This window comes from Petaurus breviceps, unplaced genomic scaffold, assembly GCF_028583685.1.
Source record: "Petaurus breviceps papuanus isolate PSGF00001 unplaced genomic scaffold, PetGlider_PUasm1.0 38, whole genome shotgun sequence".
Classification (NCBI taxonomy): Eukaryota; Metazoa; Chordata; class Mammalia; order Diprotodontia; family Petauridae; genus Petaurus; species Petaurus breviceps.
The window spans coordinates 54,409,795-54,433,756 of NW_027186304.1; the positions used below are offsets into that span (position 1 = coordinate 54,409,795).

General features: G+C 37.0%; 1 protein-coding gene across 1 annotated transcript; it reads left to right on the top strand.

The window, feature by feature from the left end:
- The first annotated feature begins 254 nt into the window (after positions 1-254).
- On the top strand, positions 255-23,753 carry MCM4 (minichromosome maintenance complex component 4). Its single transcript, XM_069099913.1, has 17 exons — positions 255-394; positions 606-712; positions 5,445-5,609; positions 6,714-6,877; positions 7,616-7,717; positions 8,378-8,473; positions 8,584-8,679; positions 10,064-10,202; positions 10,990-11,210; positions 11,800-11,920; positions 12,791-13,050; positions 15,309-15,674; positions 16,013-16,140; positions 17,317-17,524; positions 20,481-20,709; positions 22,944-23,077; positions 23,397-23,753. The coding sequence occupies exons 2-17, from the start codon at positions 640-642 to the stop codon at positions 23,487-23,489; spliced, it is 2,595 nt and encodes an 864-aa protein (XP_068956014.1). The 5' UTR covers positions 255-394; positions 606-639; the 3' UTR covers positions 23,490-23,753.
- Positions 23,754-23,962: the final 209 nt, after the last annotated feature.

Consider the following 23,962-nt stretch of genomic DNA (forward strand, 5'->3'; position numbering starts at 1 on the left):
ACCCCCTCCCCATATTTAAGGAGACGGATTTGTATGTACACAAAATAAAAACTTAACCCCTCATTGGAATATGGTTTGCTCGGGGCCGCTAGAATTCCCGCGAAAAGGGGGTCAAATTGAGATGAAACCACATGTACAGTATGGAGGGGGGAATTTGCCAATGTTTAGTTTCGATTCCCACCCCCTCCCCACTGGTTGCATAAGGAGATAAATTCAGTTCCCCTATTCTTATTCTTAGTGGTACCTCCCGGAGGTACTTTTAATTTTTTTTTTTTTTTTAACGAAGGGTGACTGGAAGGATTAGCGGGAACCCTTAGGGGCGGGTCTTAAGTTTCCCGCGAAATATTGTCCTGGTTCGGCGTCTTCCTGTGGTTTTGGGGTCTTGGCCATTCAGGTAAGGTACCTTCGTGGGGAAGGATAGCTGGCGTCAGGTTCTGATTTCAGTCCCGCAAAGCTAAGAAGGTGGAGAATGGAAACTAACTTGGAGCAAAAGGGAGCTAGAGGTGGAGACCGGGCAGCAGCGCGGCCTCCTCCAGCAGGGCGAGGGCGGGTGGGCTCCTAGTCGGCCTTTGGGCCCTGACCTATGGCCTCCTTCCCCGCGGCAGGTGAATTCTTCTCGGAGCGCGGCCACTTTTCATCATGTCTTCGTCTCCCGCCTCGACCCCAAGCCGCCGAAGCAGCCGGCGCGGCCGGGCCAGCAACCCTTCCACGCGTGAGTTTGGACCAGTGTCTCCCTTCCGCCACCTCCGGGGTCACCCATCTTGCACCCTCTTCCCCACCCTGTGCAGTGGTGAAGAAAAGACTCCTGAGCCACGGCCAGGGTTTTGCTTTTTTGCGAAGACTCCTAAGGTCCCAGATTTTCTACAGCCTTTGCCTTTAATTAAATGCAACAATTAATTTTCAGTTCAGGTTTTTTTAATTATATGCCTTCTGTTCAGACTCTGGAGAGAAAACTTGTTTATGTTGGAGGACTAGACTCAACATATTACTTCTGTTTTTTTGCAGGAGCCCAGGTAGATCTAAAACTTTGCAGACCGGCACCTGGTCTTTAGTTAAATACAACAGTTCGGTTTTTTTTTATATTTAATTTTTGTTGTATCTTTTCCCAATTACATATAAACAGAAAGACTTGTATGTATTTTTCCAATTACTTGTAAAACCAATTTTTGAAATTAATTTTATTATTCTCTCCTTCCCTTTCCAGAAGGCAAGGCATTTTGATATAGATTATTCATGTGCAGTCAGGCAAAATATTTCCGTATTAATCGTGTTGCAAAAGAAAATGCTGACCAAAAAAACCCAGAAAAATTAAGGAAGTTTTAGGAAGTATGCTTTGATATATATTCAGATGCCATCAGTTTTCTCTGAAGGTGGATAGCGTTTTTTTCATGGTAAGTCCTTTGTAACTGTCTTGAATCATTCTATTGCTGAGAGTAACTAGGTCATTCAAGAGTTGATTATCTTATAATGTTGCTGTTATTGCATACATAGTTCTCTTGGTTCTGCTCGGTTCACTTCTCATCAGTTCATGTAAGCTCTTATTTCTTGTAATGATTATCATCCTTAACTAAAACAGAAAGGTCCCTTGTTCGAAATGGGGCAGGAACACAGGTCTATTCGGGTATCTAGGTGCTGCAGTGGATAGATTACCAGGCCTGGAATCATGAAGACTCATATTTCTGAGTTCAAATCTGGCCTCAGATACTTCCTTGCTAATTGACCATGGGCAAGTCACTTAACCCTGTTAGCCTTAGTTTCCTCATCTGTAAAATGAGCTGGAGAAGAAAATGTCAAACCACTCCAGTATAATTGCCAAGAAAAACCCAAATGGGATTATGAAGAATTGAACATAACTGAAAATGAATGAACAACAAACATTACATCACAATTATACCACAACTTGTTCAGCCATTCCCCAATTGATAGGCATCTTCTAAATTTCCAATTCCCAAAATCACTATTGATTAGAGAAATGCAAATTAAAACAACTAAGGTACCACCTCATACCTGTCATCAGATCAGCTAATATGATAGAAAAGGAATGTTGGAGGGGATGTGGAAAAATTGGGACACTGGTGTACTTTTGGTTGGAGTTGTGAGCTGATCCTACCATCTGGAGAGCAATTTGGAACTATGCCCAAAGGGGTCATTTTGTGGTAGCAGAGAATTGGAAGTTGAGGGGCTGCCCATCAACTAGGGAGTGGTTGAACAAGTTTCAGTTTATGATTGTAATGGAATATTGTTATAAAAAATGACAAGCAGCATGCATTCAGAAAAACTTGGGAAGATGAGTTGATGCAAAATGAAGTGAGCAGAACCAGGACAACTTCATACACAGTCACAAAAATACTGTGAATGACTTAGTTATTCTTAGCCATACAGTGATTTAAAACAGTTCCAAAGAACTCATGATGAAAAGTTATCCACCTCCAGAAAATGAACTGATGGTGTCTAACTGCAGATTGAAACATACTTTTTTTTAACTTTATTCTTTTTTGTCTTAGCAACATGGCTAAAGCAGAAATGTGTGACTTCATGTGTATAATCTATATGAAAGGAGGGTAGGAGAGAATTGGAACTTGAAATTTAAAAAAATGGTAAAAAAAAAAATTGCTTTAGTGTAATTGAGAAAAAAAATATATTAAAAAGGGAATCCATGCAAAAAAAAAGGAAAGAAAAGGCCAAACAAAGAACCTTGTGAGATCTCAAAGGAGGAGTGTTCTTAACATTTTGGGGGAAAGCCTCCTTTGAGCTGATGAAACCTATAGAACCCTTTTCATAGCAATCTTTTAAAATGTCATTAAACTAAATACAAAGGAAATTAATTCTATTGAAATCAGCTATCAGAAATAACTTGAGAAATATTGGAGGAGGTAAAACATTTACTCTGCTCTCTTTAAGTTTTTATGCTAATTGATAGATAAGACTAGAGTGGTAGCTGAATAACAGAAGGCCAAAGAAAGTACCATGTGAAATCCTAAGGCATGGGGTTCTTTGGGTCAATCTGAAGCTTATGGATTCCTCACAGTAATCTTTTTAACTGCATAAGATAAAATATACAATGACAACAGAAACTAGTTATATCAAATTACACTTATCAGAACCCTGAATAAGTTAACAGTCTCCAGGTCAGGAACTCTTAAAAAGTTGTTACCAAAAGAGGGAATCCAGGAAAGTCTTCTTGGAGGAAGAGGGCTTAAAAAGATGGGCAGAAAATCGACAGATAAAGAGAAGGGAGAGAACTGGGCTAAGAAAACATTGTGAGCAAAGGGAGAAAACCAGGAAACCATTCAGTATGTTGGGAAGGGGCCTATGGAAACATCTATGATGTTGTCAGGCACTATGCTAGACATTCTTTTGTACCAATATAAAAATGAAACGATCTGTTCCTCAGAGAGCTGGGATCTGTAGAGACCACATGGATGCCAAGAGTTTATACAAATTAAGTAAAAAATAATGGGGGTGGTACTAGCTTATCAAGAAAGGCCTTGTGAAGTAAGGAAGGAATAAGTTGATCTTCGAAGGCTTATTGTAAGGGGTGGAGGTGAAAAGGTATGCATACCAGTCATGGGGACACAGAGACAGGAAATGGGATTTTGTTTGTGAGGATCAGCAAGAAGGCTGTTTTGGCTGGAACGTGGACTACATAAAGGAAGAATATGTATGTAAGAAAGTTGAAGGTGGTTTGAACCATGCTGTAAAGAATTTAAAATGCCTATTATGTTTTTTGGCCTAAGAGGTAAGAGAGCTATAGAATTTGAGATGGTGAATCAGACTCCATATAATGCTTTGCATAGGGATGTGGGGACTAGGTCTGTGATTTGATTGACAGAGGGAATTGGTAAATTAAGGAACTCCCTCCACTCATACTGGTCTGTACTTTATCTACAATTTGTACTCATCAAGAGTTACCTAGAGCAAAGGTGTCAAACCACTTAGAACAGGGGAGGGCACTAAACTGCATAAGGATTGTGAAGGCTTCATAATGGCTTAGAAAAACACAAACATCTGTCGTATTATATTATTTTGATGAGGACATCTGTTTCTAAGCACCAGGGAAGGCAGTTTGATAACTTCCTTAGGACCCTGAGAGCTTGACTGGTGAAGGACGTGCAGCCAGTGTCAGAAGCAGCACTTGAACCTAATGCCATCATCTCCAGTTTATGGAGAAGGAAACAGACCACATGAAGCAATTTGGCAAGATTCAAAGCTGGATCCCTGCTAATTCCAGTCCTTTCCTCTTATACTACTTGCCTGCCTATGTTTATCATGCATGAAGGGAAGTAATGTGTCATAAGGCTAGAAACAATGGATGATACAGACTACAGCAGGACTTGAATACCAGGTGGAGGAGTTTGACATTTATTAAGGAGGCAAAAGGGGGAGCAGGCATTTATTGGGTGCTTACTATGTGCCAGACACTGTGCAAAGCACTTTGAACCGCTTAAGTTTTTTGAAAGGAGGTATGACATGACCAGATCTATCCATAAAAAGAGTTAAGGAAATTAGCAACAGAAAATGTATCAATTAAAATAAATAAAATGCCAAAGTTTGTGGTTATTCATCTATTTATTTTAGAGAAACATTGTGCCCTGGTGAATTCAGGAAGACCTGGGATCAAATCCTTCCACTTAACTAGCTCTGGGACTCTGAGCATATCATTTAACCTTTAAGCCCTTGAGCAGTTCTCTAAAATGATGTTATAGATGAATCAGTTTATTTTATTAAGTTTCTTTTATGTGCTAGGGATTAGGCTTTCCAAAAAAAACTGTTCTCAGTTTACATTTTGATTGGAGGAAATTATAGGTACAAGTATATGCAGCATAAATACAATAAATTCACAAGCATTTATTAGGAACTTATCATGAGCCAGAAAACATATTAAAACCTGGGGATATAAAATAGAAAAGGCAAAAACAGTCTTTGCCCCCAAGGAAATTATATGCTAACAATCTAATAGGAAAGATAGCACATACCTAAAATGGTACATGTGAGATAAACCAAAAATAAATGCAAGAGAGTTTTACAACTAGAAACAAAGGGGAAATAGTGGGGGAGACAAGGACAGGTGGGACACAAAAATAATCTCCTGCAGGAAATGCCCTTTCAGACAAGTTTTAAAGGAAGTTAGGAATTCTGTCAGAAGTTAGAAGGAGAATATCTTTGGCATGGAAGATGGCCAAAGCAGAGAGAGAGATCAATTACTTTCTTCTATCTTAGTTTTTGAAGAGTTCCTTCAGTGATAAAAATCCTAGGACCTTGACAATGATGGTGCATTTTCAAAGCATCAAACCATCTTACCCAATTCTATACACAGAAACATACCTTTTATAATTTGTCTGCACTTGATAGTTGCCCAACTATTCCATGCCATAGGATAGGCAGATCCTATGAGAACAGACCCCAAAATGGAGTCATTTTACGGTTTTATTTTTGTGTCAAAGCTCGCAGCGAGAATGCCAAGTCTTCTCCATCTCAGAGGTGCCGACCAGAAGATTCCACATCCACAGGAGAGCTACAGCCAATGCCCACCTCACCTGGGGCTGATATGCAGAGCCCTGCTACCCAGGATGCCTTGTTTTCTAGCCCACCACCGTTTCGTTCTTCAGGTAGGTTCCTCAAGGAATTGCATTTTAGCCTAGGCTGCTATAGTGTCATTCTGGAAATGAGTCCACCATTAGTTACTAGTTTATCAATATTTGAAGTAGTAATGGTAATCAGAAACATTTTAAAGTCCTGCTACATACTTGGTGGTATCCCTTTTCTGACTTCATGCCTTTTCCACCAACAGAGCAGAGGAACTTAATGCAGAAAATTAGACATATTAACTCTTCCTGAGATGGTGGAAAAGAAAGCCATAGTTGAAGATCATGATCATTTGGAGGGGTTTGCTAGATAGTTAGGCTTTCTGGTTGATGTAGCCTTTGAGACAGATAATAGTTATTACTATAGCCACACTTCAATGGTTGGCTGCTTTAGTGGTTTTTTTCTGCTACAGTGTGGGTGACAAAGTAAAAGAAAGTTTGAATCAGAAAAGAAAGTTTTCTCATGAACAGTGTATGTATAAATTCTATTCCAAATATCTAATTTTTCCTAAAGTAAACTCTATTTCTGATAGAACCTTGACTCTTAACTTTTGCTTGATTCTATTTTTATTGTCTTGTTTGACATTGCTTAATTTTAGTTTTTAATTTCATTTTTTATTCTGAATTTTGAGAAGAGGAATCTTTTAAATAATTTTTTTATTTAAAAGCAATTGTTTGTTGACAAAGATAATAAAAACTTAGATGATTAATGACAGCATTATGTCTGAAAAAGAGTATTCTATCATGAAACTTTGGACAAAGAAGACAGTGCCATTAGAATGTATCTTAGGTAAGAAGGTGATTTGATCTCATAGTAAAGAACTAGAACTTTGTTTTTAGTACTTTTTCTTCAGCGTTGAGATGTTTGCTTCTGGAAACCAAAATCTCTCAGTAGGTCTGAGTATACAGCTGAATTATGACAAATTAAGGCTATTTAGTAAAAAGGTGATCAGTCATTTTATGGAAATACTTATTGCTTCCAATATCTTGACTCCAATAGTGAGTCAAAATAAATTCCTAATCTCTACAAGGGCTTTTCACTGTCCATCAACATATGATACTTTAATTTCCAGCTAGACATGCTGCCATCTAAAGTTCTCATTGTAAAACGTGTTTTGATTTCTGTAGCTCTTCCTCTTGAATTTGATCTCAGTTCACCTTTGACATATGGTACTCCCAGTTCACGAGTAGAGGGAACTCCAAGGAGTGGTGTTCGGGGAACGCCAGTGAGGCAGAGACCTGATCTTGGATCTGCTCGTAAGGGTCGTCAAGTAGATCTGCACTCCGATGGGGTAAGTGTATAAATCCTGTTTTTCTCATTGTTTAATTTAGAGAAGATGCCATGGATGCAATAACAGCAATATTGTAACAATAAATTTTGCAAGATTTCACTCCTCTGATCCAGACAACAAAGGACATGATGAAAAATGCTGTCCACCTCCAAAGGGAGATCTAATGAGCTCTGAATGTAGATTGAAGCACGTTTTTTTTTTTTCACTTTCTTTACTTTTCTTGGTTTTTGTGTTTGTTTCTTGGGTGTGTTCTCTTTTTGCAAATGGCTAATACAGAAATATAACTCACATGACTTCACCGGTATAATCAGTATTATTGCTTGCCTTCTAAATGGGTTGAGGAAGGGCAAGGGGAGGGAAGAGAATTTGGAACACCAGATTTAAAAAAAATAAATGTCAAAAATTTTACAGGTAATTGGGAAATATCTAACAAAATAAAATATCTTAATATATTAAAAAAGAAAAAATTAAAATTGAGTCTAAAATAAAATTTTGGAAAAAAAAAAAACAATAAAGGAGGGAGGCATGTAGGTGGCACAGTGAATGGAGCACCGGGAACGGGAGTGAGGAGGACCTAAGGTCAAACCTTACCTCAGACTCTTGACACTTACTAGCTGTGTGACCTTGGGCAAGTCACTTAACCCCAATTGCCCTGCCTTACCCCCTCCAAAAAAAAAGTAGTACCATGTGTTGAGTTATTACTGAAGAGACATGAGAGATTTGTTTTCTTCCTGATAGCCAGCTGCAGAAGATACAGTTGCAAGTGAACAGTCTCTTGGCCAAAAACTTGTGATTTGGGGAACAGATGTAAATGTAGCTACATGCAAAGAAAATTTTCAGGTAAGCTATTTGAGTTGAATATCTATATTTTTGGAATATCTTGACACTTTTTGGTCTCTAGAAATGTTATAAGACAGTAACAGGCAGTATGTGGCGATCGAACTAAGGTCTCTTTGAGTTCTGAATTCCACAGTTCTGTAAGTGTCTGAATGGCATTCAAATCTAAGGAAAACATCATAGAGGGTTTAACATTATTAAATGTTATGTGCTTCTAGTTTTCAGGAGATTTTAAAAATGGATTGTAAATTGTTGCTAATATTTTCTTACACTCAAACCTTTTAATCTATCTTTTGATGCATAATTTATAAAGAAAGAATAGAGGCGATTAGAGACAGCCTGGTATAGTAGAGAGAGAGTTGGGAAGTCCTGGGGTCAAGCCCTACAACTGATACAAGGGACTCTGTAACCATGCTTGGGCAAGTCACTTCACCTCCTAGTGTCGCAGGCAGCTCTCTTCAGTCTGAGAACAGGTACGATCTCTATTGGTAGAGAGAATTTCAAATGGAGAGCTCCTTATACTAGTGAAATCTCAAGTCCAAAAGAAATTTTTTTGGTTATAATGAGCAAAGTATTGCCACTGCCTAAAATATAACTAAAGGATGCTCATTAACCAAATTATAACTGGGCTAATTTTCTTTTCCTGTTTTCCCCACTGTTTAGCGATTTCTTCAGCGTTTTATTGACCCCTTGGCCAAAGAAGAAGAGAATGTAGGCATAGATCTCACTGAGCCTTTATACATGCAGCGACTTGCAGAGGTAGTTAAAGGTTTTTCTTTTATTTATTTTTTTTCTTACAAGCAAAAGTTTATGTATTATACTTTTAGCTTAAGTGGGTAATTGTTTACCTTCCATTTTTAATCTTGTAGATCAACGTTATTGGGGAACCATTTTTAAATGTAAATTGTGAACATCTAAAATCATTTGACAAAAATTTGTACAGACAGCTTATCTCCTACCCACAGGTAAGAAAGAAATTATTTTAAAATGAATTTGATTTTGCTCCTACGTTATCTATTTTAAAGCTACACCTAATAGAACCTACAGGAAATTAATTGGATAGCTTTCTCAAACAAATTTTCTTCTAAAGTACTTTTTTGTTTATTTTAAGGTATCAGAACTTTATCTTTAATCATTTAAGGTGGAAATTTTTTAAAAATGTATTTCTTTATTATGTTCTTAAATCATATTACATATATTTCAGTTTTCTTTTTGGTGATTTGAGAATGTCACTATAATAGAAATTATTGCTCAAAAGAGTGATTCACCCAGGCTCTGTTAAAAGATATAAGGCTATTTATAACCCCTACTCTAAATGGCTCCAGTTTGCTGTTTTTGGTTTTTTTTTAGTTATTTTATTTTCTCTTAATAGTTTTTTGTTTCCTCCCTAGTCACATCTTGCCACTGTTAGTGTGCCTGTCTAAATCAGGCCCTGTCTATTCCTGTAATTTACTATTTCTAATTGAGTGTGAATGCCTTCTGTACTAGTGTTTTTATCCCCTTCAACAAACTTCTTAGAAAAAAAAATAGTACATGCCTAGTTCCTCCTCACTTCCCACTACATTGCCTTTTCTCTAACTAAACTTTTATCTTCACTGCCTCCCTAAACATGTCTTATGCTATTCTGAGTGTTCAAGACTCCATACCTGGAGGGAAATATGGAATGAAATATGTCTGATACATATATTGTGTATGTGAGAGACAAAGACAGAGAGATCTTGGTTAAGCATTGTAGACGGTCAGTGAGCTGCATTCAGAATTAAAAGAGAGGGAACCTTTGTTGCATTTGAGAAATTGTATAGTCTTTTTAGTGATTCAATCTATTCCCTTACACAAAAGCATACCTTTTAACACTAATAAATCTTCCATGAAGTGTGCATGGCTAAGAATTGTGGAAAACTATAGTCTCCAAAGAATAAAAATTGCAGGTGACATAATCAGCAATGGAGAGGAATATAGTGGGCATGAGTAAGTTAATCATCCAGGAAACGTGATTAGAAAAGATTGTTGGACTGCTGTATAACAAGCAAATGATCATCAGTGTACCATCCAAGTGTGTACTGGCCCTCACAGAATATTAACATGTCAAAAAGGACATTTACAATTCATTAGAAGAATTTATTCATGAAGAATATATTGGAAAGCATAGGCAAAAATCCCATTGAAGGTATGGGTGGATTTTATTTTGTACCTTTGAAGAAATCACATTAAGATCACAGATCCAGTATATGTTATTTAGTCCTGGCACATCCTATTAATGTGAAATTTTCAATTCTGCATACTACTTGAAAATAAATGTAAATACATTTTCGTAATTTTAATATAGATTTTTTTGTTCATTTTGTATAGGAAGTTATCCCAACATTTGATATGGCTGTCAATGAGATCTTCTTTGATCGTTATCCTGACTCAATATTAGAACATCAGATACAAGTCCGACCATTCAATGCACTGAAGACTAGGAACATGAGAAACCTAAACCCAGAAGGTAACACTTCCATAATTGGAAAGTGTACTCCTAACAGGAAATAAACAAAGGACATTTTAGTAAAAATCTTCAAATAATATTACCATTTCCTAATTAAGTTTTGTGGTGATTTTAAAGGTATTTTGGTTCAAAGTCATTCTGAGATCATCCATAAATTCTTCTGAGTTTTGTTTTTTTTTTTTAAATAGTAAACAGGCTGGGCTATTCCAAATAGAATATTCGTGTGTTAGAAGGTGCCTCAGAAAATAAAATCTAACGTAGACATAAGAAAGCCCTGATCTCTGCACAGGTGTCATTGTAGGATGCAGGGGTGGGTAGGTCCTCGTAAAGGTGGAAAGGCCTTCTCAAATCCAAATTACGAAAGAAGGGGTTTGGTTATTAGAATATTATAATTTGTTTAAATGGATCTTGGAAATAGAATCTAAGGAGAGTATTTCCTAGTCTTCTGCTATGTCCCTTTTATTTTAGTTCTTGGTACATAAAAATCTTACCAATCCTATAGAAATAGTCATTCAACATTTATTTAGCACCTACTTTAAGTTAGGCACTAAGAATACAAATGCAAAAATGAAATATAAATATCTAAGAGTACAGACAAGGTAATTTTGGGAAGGACAGCAATAGCAGATGAGGGGAATTATGTAGATGGTGTCACTTAAACTGAGCTTTACAAGATGCTCAAGATTCTAAAAGATGGAGGTGTAGGAAGAGAAACTCCTGGGCCCCAAAGAGGAGATGGAGGAAAGGACCATAGTAATTGAACTGTACATTTTTCCCCTTGTTATAGATATTGATCAGCTAATTACCATCAGTGGCATGGTAATCAGATCATCCCAGTTAATTCCAGAGATGCAGGAAGCATTTTTCCAGTGTCAGGTTTGTGCCTTTACCACAAGAGTTGAAATTGATCGTGGCCGGATTGCTGAGCCATCCGTATGCAAGCACTGTAACACGAAACACAGTATGGCACTGATCCACAATCGATCCATGTTTTCTGACAAGCAGATGGTATGTTGGAGCCTTTTGCTATATACTCATATGGGGTTTCTCACAGGCAAAGCATGAGTCTCTGACCTTAGGTATCTGTTTTACTGTTAATCCTTGCAACCAGAAAAAGTCAAGTTTAGCTTGGTTTACTTACTCTGACCTTAACTCCCTTTCCTCCACCTCCCCACACACACCTTCCTAAATGGCATTTGATTATCTTGACCCAGAATTATTCCTTTTCTGAGGTACTTTGTTTTTAATCATTATTCACTCATTACTATCATAGCAAAATTCCTTTTAAATTTTTGGCATTTTGAGTCACTTTTATATTTTGTAATTCTTAACAGCAGCGAAAAATAAATCTTAATGATAATTGATTTTCTTTTTGATGTCAGTTTTTAAAAATTATGGATTTGGGTTGCAGAATATTTATCCACTTAGAATTAAATTCACATAATACTTTATAGAATTATTCTCCCCAATTGTTTCATTATTTAGAAAGTTTGGCTCTCTCCTAGCCATCTCTATTCTGTTAAGAGTTAAAATCATTATTTGAATTTTGCTTACAATTAACAAATTAACATATTGCGCTTCTGTATCCTCTTATCAGATCAAACTGCAGGAGTCTCCCGAGGATATGCCAGCAGGACAGACTCCTCACACTGTAGTGCTCTTTGCTCACAATGACCTCGTTGATAAGGTTCAGCCTGGTGACAGGGTGCATGTTACAGGTGAGAGGGATGTAGTTTTGCAGTGTCACAACCAGTAAAATTTCAAGATGGTTTAGTCTTAAACATAAAGGCAGAATGAGGCTCCATAAACACTACATTTAACAAGCTAGAATGATGGGTCCTATCTAATAAGATGACATTTCATAGAAACAAATGTAAATCTCTACACTTGGGTTAATTTAAAAAAAAAAGAATCAGTTGTACGGATACCAGATCAGAGATGTGTGACTGTTCATGGGTGGAGTGGTAGCAGAATGGGCTTAAAACTCAGTATCCAATAAAGGCAAAAGCTTGGTCTACACTGATTGTCCAAACCAAGGTAGATGATCCAGACTGTCCAGATCAAGTCAGGAATATTTAGATATTAGTTCTGGGTTCCCCATTCCAGAAAAGGCAGTGGAGTATTTTGTCCAGGATTACACAGCTAATTAGTGACATTGATATATTAGGGGGAGGGGGCATGGCATCAGTCTTGGCAGCTCTAGCTACATCTGGTCCAGGGAGGGGAGTTTGAAATGAACCAGACAAGTCAGATATCATTTTGCCATCACTTAACTGCCTGCAATGCCATTCTCATCTCCAGGACTAAATGTGCAAGGTTGTTAGCTTATATTTAGTCCAGGAAAACTAAGGATAAGAATGGTATTATAAGCAGTTAAGTGAAAGAAAAGGAAAAAGTGTTGATGTCTTGATCTTCAGACACATCAACTCCCTTTTTAATTGTAGCTTAAATGATCTGCCAAAGACCAAGTACATTCTGTCTCTAAATGTGTATTGAGGGAAGGGGGGGAATTGTAGGTTGAGGTATATATAAGGGAAACATGCACGTTAATGTTCTGTCTGTAATGTTCTGTGCGTTCTTCTCCTTAGGGATCTATAGAGCTGTTCCTGTTCGAGTCAATCCAAGGATGAGCAATGTCAAATCTGTCTATAAGACCCACATTGATGTCATTCACTATCGTAAGACTGATGCCAAGCGTCTGCATGGTCTTGATGAAGAAGCCGAACAGAAACTTTTTTCAGAGAATCGTGTGGAAATGCTGAAGGAGCTTTCCAGAAAACCAGATATTTATGAGAGACTTTCCTCAGCCTTGGCTCCAAGCATTTATGAACATGAAGATATCAAAAAGGTATATAGGAATTTTTCATTCTAATAGTGACAGTGATAGATACTATACAGTGCTTTGCGATTTGCAAAGTGCTTCACAAATATTATCTTCAAAATAACCCTGGGAGAGGCATGTGTTATTATAAATAGACCATTTTACAGATGAGGAAACTAAGGTAAGATGACCTTCTCAGGTCCACACAGCTAGTAAGTGTCCTAAGGTAGATTTCAACTTACATCTTCCTAACTTCAGGTCTACGACTCTGTCAGGAATACCACCTGGCTGCCTCAAGTGTACGAGCTACAAAAATACTAATTTGTCGAATTTTGGGTGAGAAATATCTTGAAAATAGTGTTTTTTATTGTGAGGTAAAAGATAATCATCACCTAAATTAAGCAAAATGTTTAGAAGATAGCTTTAAGATTGCCTGTTCTCATGTTCATAAGCAGAACTTTAATTTTATAGACATGGAAAAACGATGTACTGGACTTTGTTCTGTCATTGATGCAGTCTCTCCTTGTTTCTTTTTCCTGAATCTTTATTACCTTTAAAATGAGAAAGTTAAAATGAACACAAGTATAAAACAATCTTGACAAAGTACAGACTGAAATAACTGGAGAAATATTGTTTATGGGTAAGCTGAGCCAATAAAATAAAAATGACTATTATTTAAATTATTTTACTTATTCAGTGCCATACCATTGAAACTACCAAAGAATTCCTTTATAGAATTAAAAAAAATAACAGAATTCATCTGGAGAAACAAAAAGTCAATAATATCAAAGGAAACAAAAAAAATAGGAAGAAGGACTAGCAAATCTCAGGTTTCACTACAAAGCTATAATTGTCAAAACAGTTTGGTACTGGGTAAGAAAGAAAGAAATGTTAGTCAGTGAAAGAAATAAGGTTCACAATTTCAGAAATGAATGAGATACAGTGATAGAATGTTTGATAAACCCAAGGATTTCAACCGTTGAGGCAAAAACTCACTATTTGACAAAAGTTGTTAGAAAAACTATAGTCTCAACAACTAGGCATAGACCACCATCTCACACAATAATCCAAGATAAGAAAATAATATGTGCATGACTTAGACGTGAAGGGTGATTTGAGCAAATTATCTGTCAAATCAAGAGATAAAGGAATAGATAAAAGAAGAGTAAAGGAATAGAGAGGCTCACAGAAAGCAAAGCAGATTATTTTAATTGCATAAAATTAAAAAGTTTTTGCACAAGCAAAACCAGTGCAGAACAAAAGCAGGAAACTAGGGCAAAAAGGCTTTGCAGCAAGTTTCTCTGATAAAAGTCTCATTTCTAAGATAAGGAACTAAAACAAATTTATAAGAATAACAGTCATTTCCCATTGACAAATGGTCAAAGGATAGGAACAGTTCAGATTAAGAAATCTAAGTTATTAGTAGCCACATGAAAAAATGCTCTTAATCACTAATAATAAAAGAAATGCAAATTAAAACAACTGAGTTTACCACCTTACACCCATCAGATTAGCTAAAATGACAAATATTGGAGGGGATATGGGAGAAGAGATACATTAATGCACTCTTGGAGTTGTGGATTAATCCAACCGTTCTGGAGAGTTAATTTGCAACTGCACCCAAAAGAACTATTAAACTGTGCGTTCTCTTTTACCCAGTAATACTGCTACTAGGTCTGTACCACAAAGATCAAAGAAAGAGGAGAAAGATCTATATAAAAAATATTTGTAGCAGCTCTTTTTGTGTTGCCAAAAATTGGAAACAAAATGTCCATCAATTGGGGAATGACTGAACATGCAATTGGAACACTATTATGCTGGAAGAAGTGATGAAGGGGATGGTTTCAGAAAAATCTGGGTAGACTTGTATGAACTGATACAAAATGAAATGAACAGAACTAGGAGAATAGTTTACACAGTAAGCATTACTGTAAAGATACTTAACTATGAAAGACTTAGGAACTCTGATCAACACAATAACCAGCCACAGTTCCAAAGGCCTCATGATGAAATATGCTACCTACCTGCAGAGAGAACTGTGAAAACTAAAGCAGATTTTCCTGCTTTTTGGGGGAAGATGAGGACAGGGCATATCCAATACAGAAATTTGTTTTTTTGTGCCTGCATATTTGTAATAGGTTTTGTTTTTCTTGCCTTTTCAAGAGTGAAAAATGGGAGAATTTGGAACTGAAATTTTTTTTTAATGAATTTTAGAAAAATAACAATTCAACCTAATATTTCTCTTAAATCTCAGTTTAAGTAAGGTGTACTCACATTCTCTCTAGGGTATTTTGCTTCAGCTCTTTGGAGGAACAAGAAAGGATTTTAGTCACACCGGAAGGGGCAAATTCCGTGCTGAGATCAATATCCTCCTGTGTGGGGATCCTGGGACCAGTAAGTCCCAGATGCTACAATATGTCTACAGCCTTGTTCCCCGAGGACAGTACACATCCGGGAAAGGCTCCAGTGCCGTTGGTCTTACTGCATATGTAATGAAAGACCCAGAAACAAGACAACTGGTCTTACAGACAGGTGCGCTGGTCTTGAGTGACAATGGTGTTTGCTGTATAGATGAATTTGACAAGATGAATGAAAGTACAAGATCAGTACTTCATGAAGTAATGGAACAGCAGACTCTCTCAATTGCCAAGGTAAGGCTTCCATTGTCTGCTGTAATGCATACAGAAAGAAATGTAGATAATTGTGTATGTGAAGTTAGTGTCTCTGGGTACAACTTTTGATTCCAATCGGAAATTAGTTATCAATTTTGTAGCTATATTACAGATGTTTATAGATGAAACTTTCAGCACTTCCAAATGTATTTGCTTTGGGACTAATTTCTGAATGTTGTCTAGAGTCCTCTTGTCTATTTACTATTATGTGCTGCCTTTTTATAGAGAACACAGTTCCGTCACCTTAAAGTCTCTATTTGTCCTGAAGACAGCATGATAACGAGACTCCATTCACATACTTAATTTTCTTTTTTCAGGCTGGAATTATTTGTCAGCTAAATGCTCGGACTTCTATCTTAGCAGCAGCTAATCCTATAGAGTCCCAATGGAATCCTAAGAAAACTACCATTGAAAATATTCAGCTTCCCCATACTTTATTATCAAGGTATTGTCAAAGATGTTTATAAGCTAGAAACTACACTGTATAACATGCTGCTTCTAATACTATGCTAAATCCTCTTTTCTGAAGTGAATGTTTTTCCTTACATTAACTAAAACTTTCTCCATTAGTCTTAAAATAATATTGACTTCCCATAATATAAGTATGCTCTGTTTTAGAATGAATGTTTATATAGTCTGCATTTTCTCTAAAATACCAACCAAAGGTATTTACATAATTAATTAAATGAATATTAGGTTATAAATATGTTCTTGTTTTGACAGTTGAATATATTTGTTTATGCTGTCCACCTGCTAACGAGAGATGATGGATCAAATATAGAATAAATCTGGTTTTGGAAATGATGGGAATTTGATTGGTTTGACATTGGGAATTCGTTTTATTTAAGTATGCATATTTGTTTTGGGGGTTTGGTTTTGTTGTTGTTTTGGTCTTTTTGGAGGGAAGGAGGCAGGGCAGTTGAGGTTAAGTGACTTGCCCAAGGTTACACAGCTAGTAAATGTTGTTCAGATTTGAACTCAGGTCCTCCTGACTCCAGGCCGCTGCTCTATTCACTGTTCCACCTAGCTGCCCTGACTATGCATATTTATTGCAAGGGTTCTTTCTCTTCCTACCAGGGGAGAGGTGCAGGAGGGAGAAAAATAAACACTATATAGAAAAAAAAGTTTATGCACATACACACTCACATGTGTGTATAGTTACCTAAATCTTTCTGTTGTTTGTAAAAATAGTAACGTGTCATTCCAGGGGAAAGTTTACTCTGTTGCATGACTGACTAACCAACATTTCTTGAATCTGAAATCTTAGGAGCTAGTAGGAGACCAGAAGGTGTGCTGAAGGCCCAGTATAGCTTGTCTCCATAGTGGTGAACAGACACCATAGCCAATTTCAATAGGTGTGCCTAAAACAAATTGAGAACAAGAACTTTTGGGGGCGGCTAGGTGGCACAGTGAATAGAACACCAGCCCTGGAGTCAGGAGGACCTGAGTTCAAATGCGGCCTCAGACACTTAGAACTTACTAGCCGTGTGACCTTGGGCAAGTCACTTAACCCCAATTGCCCTTCCAAAAAAAAGAGCAAGAACTTTTCAAAGCATCTTCTTCTTGGTGGGTGTTGATGAACAAAAGAAACCAATGCATATTTTTGTTCCACACTCTTTAGATTTGATTTGATTTTCCTCATGCTGGACCCTCAAGATGAAGCCTATGACCGCCGTCTTGCCCATCATTTGGTCTCTTTATACTACCAGAGTGAAGCGCAAGCAGAAGAGGAGTTCATGGATATGGCAGTCCTGAAGGACTACATCGCATATGCTCACAGCTCTGTTACTCCGAGACTCAGCGAAGAGGCCAGCCAGGCTCTAATTGAGGTAATATATTGACTTTTTGGAGTCTGAAAAGAGGTTTGTTGTTTTTTATTCAAAAATGTGTGTTAAATATTTGCCATAGGCTAAAGGAGATACAAAGAAAATTAGTCCCTATTCTCAAAAAGCTTTAAAATCTAGCTGAGGAAACAAGAGAAGTACCCAGTGACGTATGATATATGAGATAGAGCTGTAGTATATAACAAGATCAGCACCCGGGAGAAGTACAGGCAAGAACAGGGCTTTTTGGAGGCATTTGAGTTGGACTTTAAAAGGATGGGTAGGAAATCTAAGTAGTATAGGAAACAGGGTGAGGAAAGTATGAGAAGCCATAAGTAGTCTAGTTTGGCTAGAGTCTAGAGCACATTTTAGGTGGGAGTAGTATCAGATAATAATCTGTAAGATAGAATAATGCTTAATTGTGAAAAGCTTTGAATGTAAAAAAAAAAGTGAACTTTTTTCAGACATTGAAGGGTGAGGGAAGGAATAATCCAATCCGATAAACATTTATTAAATGCCTTCTATGGACCAAGCACTGTATTAAGTTCTAGGAATACAAATGATTCAAAAACCAGTCCCTGCCCTCAAGGAACTTACAGTCTAATGGGGGGGGGCGGGGTGCAGAAAGAGGCAGGAAAGTGGGGTTAGGGAGCAGCAGATAAAAAGTCTAATATAAAGATGGATTTGTAATGAAAAGAGAGTTGAGGCAAGAAGACCTGTTAGAAGGCAGCAATCCAGGTGGATGGTGAATATATTTTTGCTTTCACAGAATTAAGTTATGTCAGCTGTATAGTAACCTGACACTTAACTGTTGGATGCATAACTATAAATACTGACAAAATTAATTTCCAGTAGTGTTTTCCAAGTACACTTTGGCATTTATCTATTTCTGTGTTTGTGTACTAATTTTTGCCAATCTTCCTCAGGATCTTGATAAATGTTCTATGATAGAAAATTAACCAACTTTAAAGAAAGGTAGAAAATGTATCCACTAGAAAGGTTCAACACTTTTGTTTAATATAGGTTCTCGAGTGGAACCTTTTGAGAACCTTTGCTACACATGAAGGATTTTGGTCATTTGAATAGATTATTCCGTATTTGATCTTAGTCATACTGCTACTCTGTTCACAGGCCTCCCAAAATCCTTTAGTGTGCCCGTGGACTGCAACTGGGCTGCAGGTTGTGCAGGCCTGCCTTACAGTGTAGATCACATCCCTACCATGCCTTCTCATCTTGATAACTCTTTCACAATCCTCCCGTATATTTTTACTAGGGAATCCACCCAACATACAAAAGCTGTCCTCTGGTGCTTCTTTTTGTTTCCTTGTTTAGCGTCGCATGGGTGCCAAGGAAGCATTCAGTTTGTCTGACTGTTACTCTTATTTTTACTGTATAACCAGCCCCGCTTTTTCAAACTTTCCATGTCCTGAACATGCTGTTTATTGAATATTAAGTCCTCATTGGTGATGTGCTATACCCTCTCTATGTTTACTGTTCAGTTGCATCTGACGTTTCATGGATGTGTATGAGGTTTTCTTGGCAAAGATGCTGGAGTGGTTGGTTGTTTCCTTCTCCATTAGTTATGCCTGCCATGCATCTCTCCATTGCCCTTTGGGTCCACCCACAATTCTCTTCTTTAAATTCATACTCTTGGCGCCTTACTATGGCATGGAGTTGAGTTTGGTTTCTTGAAAGTTATGCCAGTGGAATATACATACATACTTTAGTATACTGGAAAGGCTTTTCAGTACAATTCTGCTAAAACTCTTAGTTTTACAAGAACCAGTCTAGCCCATCACTAGAAAAATTTTGGTGTTAAAAAGATGAATTTCTATTTGATTCCAAGTTGAATCTCCAGACCATTGAAAATGTGATGCTTTTAATCAGGTTACTAACTATCCCATGGAATGTTTGTACCTTTGAAAGCACAAGGAAACCAACTTATTTATATTACTTTCCTTTGTTCTCACCATCTCCTTAATTATCTACAATCTGGCTTCTTCATCACTCAAGTGACACTGCTCTCCAAAAGTTATCCTTCTCTTAATTGCTATATCTGTGTGCCTTTTAAAAAATTCTCAACCTTCCTGACCACTCTGCAGTCTTTGACATTTTCACTTTCTTAGTACTGTTTTCTTTCCAGGTTTCTATGACACTACTCTGTCCTGGTTCTCCTCCTCTCTGGCCATTCCTCAATGCCCTTTGCCACATCTTTGTCCAACTCATATCCACTAACGATGCATGTCCCCTGGTCTGTCATGATTTTTCTCTTGGTGAGCTCATCAACTCCCTTGAACTCAATCGCCACCTGCCTATAGGACATTTCTCAACCTAGATGTCTTATAGATATCTTTAACTCAGCATGTCCAAAATGGAATTCTATCTCTCCTCTCACCTTCTTCCTATGTTTCATGTTAACTATTCAGGGCATCACCAGCCTTGAAACCTAGGTGTCATCCTCAACTCCTCATTCTCTCTCACCCCACCTCCTCATATCCAATCTGTTGCCAAGTTCTGTCAATTTTACCAGAGTAAATCTCTTTTATATTCTGGTTATAGACCCTCTTCACCTCAGGCCTGGATACCTCAAGTCTCTCCCCACTCTAATCTATCATCCTCTACTCAGCTATCAAGTTTATCTTCCCAAAGTACAGGTGTGACTTTTTTCCCCCTCCCTTCTCCCCCCCGCCCCATATCCGGTTTCTTAGGTTGCCCTAGTGACTATGGGAATAAGCTTCTCTCCATCCTTAGCCTGACCAGTTACTGAAAACTAGCACATTCTGTCACCAGAACTATGTCTTGAGTTCTTTCAACTTGGTAGAGTGTTTTGCCCTGGCCCAGGGCCACTTTTACCCCACAATGAGGCAAAAAGCACAATTCAAATGGAAGAATTTGTTTTGATGTCTCCTTTTAAAGATGTAACCAAGGCCTTTTTTTCTTTTTAACATTCTCCCCAAACTAGGCATATGTGGACATGAGGAAGATTGGAAGTGGCAGAGGAATGGTTTCTGCATATCCCCGACAGCTGGAGTCACTGATACGTTTGTCAGAAGCTCATGCCAAAGTTCGATTTTCAAACAAAGTTGAAGCAATCGATGTTGAAGAAGCAAAACGCCTCCATCGTGAGGCACTCAAACAGTCTGCCACTGACCCAAGGACTGGAATTGTGGATATCTCTATTCTCACTACAGGTTTGTGGTTTATATATGACAAAAATCTTAAATTGGCAATTTTTTAAAATAGGAAAATAATGAATCATTCTTGTTTTTCTAAAAATTGGTATTTTAAAGGATACATTTGTTAAACAGTACATTGTACTGTCAACATTAGAGTGGTGCAAATGCATAGGTAATTCAAATTTCGTAGAATACTCAAGTCATTCCAATTTGAAATGTATTACATAAACTTTCAGGAACTGCTTAGACTAAGTTTTAAACATCATAGGAAAACTGGGGAAATTGAGTGAGGAAATATATTCTAGGGAAGGAGCAATCTTAATGTGAATGTTGGGAAAGCCATGTATAAGTTTTGGTTTTTTGGTTTGGTTTTTTTGAGACTAGATCTCCTTAACTCACCAAGGCTAGAAGTGCAATGACCAATAACAATTCTAATCCCAGTCCTGATTGGCATGGAAACTTTAACCTCCTCCATTTTTCCATCCTGGGCTGGTTCAACCATCCTTAGTTGGCTTGGTGACCATCCACTTCCAGGAACTCACAATATTGGTTCAGACTTAGTACAGAAACCCATTTGCCTTTAGTCCTGCTGCATCTCAGAACTAGAAGCTTCACTCCTATTGCCAGAATCAGGATAACCCATCTGTTGAGAAATGGGTTTTTTGTTTGTGTGTGTGTGTTGTTAATATATCCTATACACCAAATCCTCGTCAGAGAAATTTGATAAAAAGATTATTTTTTACATTGATCACTTCCCTTACTAATTTTTTTTGTGTAGTTTTTAATTTTCATGGAATCGGTCATCTTTTTTCTTCTGTAATTGCCTCTGTACCTTGTTCGGTTAATAGTATATCTCTTACCCATAGCAGTAAAAGGTATATGATCTGTTTCTTTTCTAATTTGTTTTATATCATGATCTTTAATATTCAGGTCACATCTATTTAGAATGTATTGTGAATACATTCTAAATAGATGTCACGATAGAGTGTAATGTGTTAGTCTAAGCATCTTTTCTGTCTGCCAGTTTTTCAGTCAATTTTTATTAAATGGGCAATTCTTAAGTAATTTATATTTCTTGGTTTATTAAAAACTGGGGTTTTTAGTTCTGCTTGTTTCAATTCACCCTTGTTTAGTCTGTTCCATAGAGCAACTTTATCATTATTATTATTTTTATTTCTACCAATATCAAATGGTTTTGACGGGTATTGATTTATGGCATAGTTTGAGGTCTGGAAGTACTGTTGTTCCCCAATTGTCCCTTCCTTTTTTCATTATTTACCTTTATAGTGTAGATCTTTTCATTTTCCTAAATTAATTTTGCTTTGTTATTTTATTGAGTAAAGTAGAATCCAGTCAGAAAGAAACTTGCAGAAATTCAGAGAAGTTGAGGGGTTAGGGGTGTAGAAGTTTGGAGCAGAGAAAGTCAGCGTTGAGTTTATGTATGATTAGTGATAAAAGAATGACCTTTAATTTGGAGTCAACTGATGCCAACACAGTCAACTGAATTTGACACAGATAAAGGAATATGTAGTAAAAGAGTAACAGTTTTTAAGTTTTTATTTTGAGGCAGTGAAATCATAGGAACAAAAGCTACAAGTCCAATCTCATTTTACAAATGAGGAAGCAGGCCCAGAGAAGTTAAGTAAGAGTACAGGTGATTCTCCTTAATCCTTAACTATTAAGTATATTACAGCCTTTGAGGAGGTGGTGTAATGTAGGTGAAAGCTATGGGGTATGTGTTTGGTGTTTGGTTTTTGTTTTTTTTGGAGGGGGGGAAGGTAAGGTGATTGGAATTAAGTGACTTGCCCAAGGTCACACTGGCTAGTAAGTGATAAATGTCTGAGGCTGGATTTGAACTCAGGTTCTCCTGATTCCAGGGCCTGTGCTCTATTCACTGTGCCACCTAGTTGCCTCAGCTATGGGGTATGGACTTGGTATTTGACCAAAATCTTCTGGAAAAACTAAATGGTAGTCTGGCAAAAATTAGATTTAAGCCAATACTCCACACCGTATTACCAAGATAAGTTCCAAATGGATATATCACCTAAAAATAAAGCTATTTTCTAAATAAGTTAGAGGAACAAGAAAGAAATAGTCCCAATTTAGGTGCTCTTTAGCTGTGTGTCCTTAGGCAAGTCATTTAACTTCTCCCTATCGCTATGTATACTCCGCACTTTAAGACTTGGGGGAAAAAATGTTCCTCTATTTAAAAGATAATCCTGGATTTTTAATTGAAATTTTCTTTATAGGAATGAGTGCCACATCTCGAAAAAGAAAGGAAGAATTAGCTGAGGCTTTGAAGAAACTTATTCAATCTAAGGGCAAGACACCAGCTCTAAAATACCAGCAACTCTTTGAAGATATTCGAGGACAATCTGACATAGTAAGTATTTCACTTATGTTTGGAACTTCTATTTTTATTTCTTGTTTTCTAAAGTTAGACATATTCAGTAGTAAAATTTAATGGGAGAGAGTAAATTTTGTGACAGTCTAAAATACAAAAATGCCCTGTAAATTAAAGGGTTTCTTTATTAAAAAAAAAAAACTTATGTTTAATAGAAATAATTTAAAATGTAAACCAGCTTCTTAAAGTTAATTTGATTCTAAAGATAAATGCTGTTGGATGATAAATTAACTGGAAAGTTGACATATTTGGTGTATGCTTTTAGATTTAGAAAATGCTTCTTTTTTACTTCCTAAAGGCTATTACTAAAGATATGTTTGAAGAAGCACTACGTGCTTTGGCTGATGATGACTTCTTGACAGTTACTGGAAAGACTGTTCGATTACTCTGAAGAAATAAGAGATGAACAATGATGAGCACTGTTATGGTCTGCTTTTCTACACAGGTGTTTCACTTGATTATTTAGGTAAAAGTACTGGTTTTCTTTCATTATTTGCCAGTCAGCTAACAGCACTGCCATCAGTATAAATAGCTAATTTCTAAAAGAGTACTAAGCTCTAATCTGCTTTTCAAATATTATTTAGCTATCCATTTTTATAATGAAAATGGTCATTAGAAATGCTTTAAATAAAAGTTTTCCCTTTTATACACTGTACTTTTGAAATTGATCTTTCTTTTTTTCATATGGGCCCTGCTAGAAGTTATGCTTTGTTTAAATTTTAATACAATCCCTTCTACATGTTCTCATACTGTGAAGGTCTTATGCATGTTTTTCCATAAGTCTTCCACAGATGATCCACCAATATGCTGAAGACCTTCCCTTTTTTTTATGTGTCAGGGGTACCAATACATACACAGACCAAC